At 35.9% G+C, this 5,953-nt stretch overlaps 1 protein-coding gene across 1 annotated transcript in view; it reads right to left on the reverse strand.

Annotated features, from left to right (window-relative positions):
* REXO5 (RNA exonuclease 5) overlaps window positions 1-5,953 on the reverse strand; it is a 32,448-nt gene that overhangs the window by 21,216 nt on the left and 5,279 nt on the right. Inside the window, 5 exon segments of the mRNA XM_059416060.1 lie at window positions 334-436; window positions 1,410-1,504; window positions 1,650-1,788; window positions 2,532-2,647; window positions 3,855-3,943. Coding sequence (XP_059272043.1) covers window positions 334-436; window positions 1,410-1,504; window positions 1,650-1,788; window positions 2,532-2,647; window positions 3,855-3,943 — 542 coding nt within the window.

Genomic DNA, 5,953 nt, shown 5'->3' on the forward strand with positions numbered 1-5,953 from the left:
TTTTTTTCCCTTTAAGATTTTAAAATAATCTCTATATCCAACATGTGGCTCAAACTCACAACCCCCAGAGATCAAGAGTTACATGCTCCACTGACTGAACAAGGCAGGTGCCCCATACCATCTTTATTTAAAAACAGATAAGCCCAACTTCAGAGACTACATACTTAACTATTACATTATGCTAGTCATACAGGTCTTAATTCTGAATGCTCAGCTTGAATTACACTCCTATTTTTTTTAAAGAAAGGTAACAACAGGAAATGATTATCTGTGACTATCTGTTCTAGTCTCATAATTTTAAGAAAAGCAAACACACAGGTCAAATATACTAACCTTCCTTGGGCCATACTTAAGGAAATACCGGGCCAATTCAAGGGTTGTTCTAGCATCTTCTGTGGCATCATGACCAAGCCTATCTGGACACTGTATATCCTTCCTGGAAATTCAAGACAAAATTGACTTACTCAACAGCATTTTCAATGATCTGTTCTTTCAACCACCTCTAATAGTCTGGTAATATGTAAAATTTCAGCAATCTGATAATCAGATTTTATCACAACAATCAAGATTACTTTATTCCTAAATGCCAGGAGAGTACATGAAGTGAGAGGCACTGATGATGCACAATCATCAGGAATGGCTTTATCTACAGCATCTGGACAAAAGGCTACCCAATAAAGTCTCTGGCCACTCCCCAGTGAACCCTTTTGCCTCAGTCTTTTAGATGTAACCACTATTTAAAGCTACCTTCCAGAAATTTTATATAGGTACTTAAATTTTTTCTTGGTCGTTTTCAAAAACCTTAAAAAAGTACAAATGTTTGTGTCTATAAACTTATCTAAATCTAATCTGTATCATACTGATAATTTAGGCATATACAGATCTTCTTCCGCATCTCCATTTTATTCTCAGTAGTACTTTCAGAGGTTTCCTTATTAGCACATATAGACCCATAACATTCTTTTAACAATAACAAAGTATTCAATAATACAGATAAACTTAATTTATTTAACCACTCCTAGAGAATATTTGCAGTTTTGGGCTGTTTTAAACCATAGTATAATGAACATCCTTGAACACAAGTGTTTGTGCATAACAGAATACATTCTATATAGGAACATTATGTCTTCAAATTCTGGTTAAGTTTTCAATTAGTTCTGTCTAGTTTATCTATCAACTCTTCAGAGTGCATGTAAACCCCTTCTATATTCCCATAATTTCTTTATCTCTGAGTCCTACTTCTCTGGAATTGGGATCCCAGGATTCACAAGAAATGAAAGGAATAATGTTTACAGACATTAAGAGGGAGAACAGAGACCCTGAATTTTGCAATATGCATTAAATAAGAAATTATATGTCAACTTACAGGCAACTTGTCAGGACAATGTTATAATATACAAACAACCTACCCCAAAACAGCTTTGGCTAAGAACTTTAGCTTAAATCTTCTGCCCTGCTCTCTGACATAAAGCAATGATGTATCAATAACATATGGATGTATCATCTGAGGAGGAAAGAGAACAGAATGAGTAGCATCCTATGTTAAAGGAAAAAACAAGTGGACTGGGGGAATAAAAGAATCCAAGACTTTAGATTTGAAATAAAACGAAAAGGCATATAAAGTGGAAAAACTCAAATCAGATACTCACTTTCAGTGCTCTGAGATCCAAGTCTAAGGAATGGCCCACTAACACAGCATCAGGAGGAAGCAGTGCTTTTAAATGTCTCTGTACATCTTTGAGTTTGGTGGTCACTGGATTAAGAATCTTCTTTGTGATTCCCGAAAAGCTTTTAATAAAAAACCATAAATGGACAGATCAGGATATTAATAGGTTTTCCTCCCTGGAAAGTCATTTCAAAAAGAGTATTTTTAAAAACTAATACATGCTCAGTGTAAGAAGGTTGAAAATACAGATTAAGAGGAAATTTTAAATAACCCAAAATCCCATGACCCAGAGATGATCACTGTTTACATTTTAGTAAATATCCTTTCATATTTTTGGATACATATATTCATGTGTTGTGGACAGATTTACTTTAAAGATTTACTTATTTGAGAGAGAAAAGAGAACCAGAAAAGGAGAGAGAGAGAAAATCCTCAAGCAGACTCCCCACTGAGCACGAAGCCTGATGCAAGGCTCTATCCCAAGACCCTGAGATCATGACCTAAGTTGAAATCAAGAGTCGGATGCTTAACTGAATGAGCCATCCAGGCATGCCCATGTATATATTTTATTTTTATAAAAATGCAATCATAATGCATGTTATTTTTGAACATGATTTTATCATTTGCCATTTAATGATAATGATATCATTAACAAGTTTTCACATCCTTTTAAATGGTTAGAGTATTCCATTATGTGGATTTCAGAGTTTGACCAATCCCCTACTTTCAGATGTTTATATTCCCATATTTTTGAAATATTGTGACAAACATGCTTATACATACATCTTTGCCACAAATGACTGTTCCCTAAGAATACTAATTAGGTCTACTAATAAGGGAGGGCAGAAGGCAAGGTGAAAAATACCTGGTGAGGTAGTCCAGAATCTTGTTGTCAGGTTTAACAAGTTCATCCATTACACAGCAGCCTCCTTCAGCAACCAGTGAGATGCGGGTTAGCTCTCTCCCCTTGGATGTGAGGCACTGAAAGAACAGGCCATTGTCAGACTGCTGAACTGTGGAAGCTCTGGCTTGCTCTCCTTATTCACAGTATCTCAACTGCCATGAACTATCATCTACTGGGGTGCCAGTAACAATGGCACAGCCTTTGCTAACTAGAGAGCCCAGTATGAATGAAATTAAAGCTAGAGACTGCTGAACATTTCATCTAATTGCTCTGAAAAGGATGTGCTGAAGGAAGATGGATAGAAATAACATCATTCATCATCTTACCATTTATTGTTATGACATCCCCGTATTAGCTGAGTACCACAAGAAAGTAATTTTTAATTAGTGCATCTAATGCAATACTTAGCATTCTACATACACCACCTCATAGTAACATGATGAGGTACCTCTCTTATTATCCCCACTTCACAGACAGAGAAGTTGAGAATGAGAGGTTACAGAATTTGTCCAAGGTGACAACACCAATAGCCAAGACCAGGATACATACACACTCTGACATGAGACTTGAAAACTTTAGCTCTTAGCCACTCTGTTAAGAAATAGAGACCGGTACCTGAGTACTGATAGGGGATGCCCTGTCTTTGGAAAGAGACTTACTAATGAGACACAGTAAAACACAAAGGGAACTTGAGGGAAATCCTACTTCTTTTCTTTTTTAAAGATTTTTATTTATTTGACAGAGAGAGATCACAAGTAGGCAGAGAGGCAGGCAGAGAGAGAGAGAGAGGGAAGCAGGCTCCCTGCTGAGCAGAAAGCCCGATGCAGGACTCGATCCCAGGACCCTGAGATCATGACCTGAGATGAAGGCAGCAGCTTAAACCACTGAGCCACCCAGGTGCCCAAAGGAAATCCTACTTCTCATCTTAAATGTGTAAAACTAGCCAAACCCATGTAATTGAGTCAAACTCTCTAGGGGAACAGTAACAAAACACCTGTTCAAAAGACAGAGTAAACTTACGTAATTGACAGATTTGATTAAATATAACTAGTTAGAAAACTTATGTGATATTTATTCTTTTTTGGGGGGGTGATATTTATTCTTGATAAATCTGGAACAAATATCCAAGTTTTCTAAAATGTGAGTAAAAGGGTCTACTTTCAGTTATTTAAACCAAAATAGTAGAACTAAATGCACTAGTTCACTAGTGCATTAGACTCAAGAAATCATGTACTGGACTCTAGTTTGTAACCTTCCAGTTGAAACATTAAAAGTAGTACTTACCATTTCACAGTCAAGTCCAAAGAGAGGACTGCTGTCTGTCACAGAACCATTACATTTGGTAGGTACAAAGTTTTCACAGTCAGGAAAACCTAGGAGGAAAAGAAACTAAAAATCTGCCTTTAAAACTAGAGAAGATAAACAACACTTTTAGATTCATTCACCAAGGGAAAACCAAAATACCAAATTTGCTGGACACCTTCTCTGTTAGACACTTGAAATATAAAAATTATATGAGAGACAATGTTGGTCCTCAAGTTTTTCTCCATCTGCTCATTTTTATACTCTTGGAGAATACTATAGGCTGCCCTTATAGGGAATAATAGGGCCTAGACATCATGGCAGTTACCAAGTAACAATTTTCCCTCCATATGAGGAAAGAGATTATAATTAAATTGTAGCTGGGGCGTCTGGGTGGCTCAGTCAGTTAAACACCCAACTTGATTTTGGCTCAGGTCATGATCTCAGGATTGTGCGATCAAACCCTGCATGGACTTCACAATGGATGTGGAGCATGCTTAAGTTTCTCTCTGTCCCTCCTCCTGTGTGCACACACACCCTCTCTCTTTCTAAAAACCCAAACCAAAAAAAATTAAAAAACACCTAAATTTTGGCTAAATCCCAAGTCACTGGACCTTTTCATGTAGGCGCTAAGAGGATGAATAAAGTATGCAGAAACTACATGTAGTATCTTTCCTTCCTAAATAAAGAAAAAGTAGGAACAAAATTCCACCATAGTAGAGATCTAAAAGGATTTCACTGTAGGCAAGGAGTAATAGCCACCATGTATACCTCTGCACCCAACTCTATCCTTGAGACTTCCCTGAGATCTTTACTCAGAATACGCTTGCATTTTTTTGCAATCACAGACTGAAAATTCCCTATAGGAACACACCTATAGGCTTAAGGTACCCCTTCCATTGTGTACCCTTAGTTAATAACAAGGAATATTCAGCGCAGAGTTCCCAAAGTGTTTGAACCATTGAAGATTTCCTACCTTCAGACAGAGGCTTAAACAGTAAAATTACCTAGGTTTTGTGTGACAAGAAACAAAGTACAGTGTGAGAAACTTTGACCAGTTTCTGTGTCATAGTACCTCAAAACTGCTAATTACAAATAAAAGAATCAAGATATGGTCTAGATCAGAAAAGAGAGGCATCCCCAAATCTGGGAGACATTATACTTGCTGCTCTTATCTAGAGGATTAGTAGTAATAATAATAAACAATAACTTTTCAAATGCACTATGTGCCACCCACCATGCTAAGTACTTTTATATACATTAACTCATTTAATCCCCATGGCAATCCATGATATATGAGCTATTAACTCCATTTTACAGATGGTAAATGAAAAGATATTCAACATCATCAGCCATTAGAGAAATAGAAATTGAAATCATGATATATTGCCTCAAACCACCTTAAAAGATACAATAAAAAAGAGAATAACAAGTTGTTCATAAGAATGTACAGAAACTGAAACCCTTATACATTGCTGGAAGGAATGTAAAATGATGCAGCTGCTCTGGAAAAAGTCTGATAGTTCTTCAGAAGGTTAAACAATTACCATATGACCCAGCAATTCTACCTATGTATATATTTCCCCAAAATGAAAACAGATGTCCACAAAACTTGTACCTGAATGTTCATAATATATTCATAATAACCAAATGGGGAAATAACCCAAATGTCCATCAACTAATGAAAGCATAAAATGTTGCATATCCATATATAGAATACCTTTAGAATGAAAATAAATGAAGGTGACAGACGGCAGCTACTTACTGAGTACAACAAAATTACAGAGCTGTCAAATCACTATGCTGTATACCTGAAACTAATGTAACATTGTGTGTCAACCACCAATACTTCACTAAAAAAAATAATTGCTAGTTAAGTCTTAAAAAAATAATAAGTAGGATAAACTGAAAGATACAAGTTTCCAGATATGGACGGTGCCACACATACTATTTTCAAACTAAATTTTATATATATATACACACACACACACACACACATATATTTCAGATTAAATATATCATCAGATTAAACATATAAAAATACATTTATATATAAAAATAAGTGTATATATATATATATA

This window comes from Mustela nigripes, chromosome 11 (genome assembly GCF_022355385.1).
Source record: "Mustela nigripes isolate SB6536 chromosome 11, MUSNIG.SB6536, whole genome shotgun sequence".
Classification (NCBI taxonomy): domain Eukaryota; kingdom Metazoa; phylum Chordata; class Mammalia; order Carnivora; family Mustelidae; genus Mustela; species Mustela nigripes.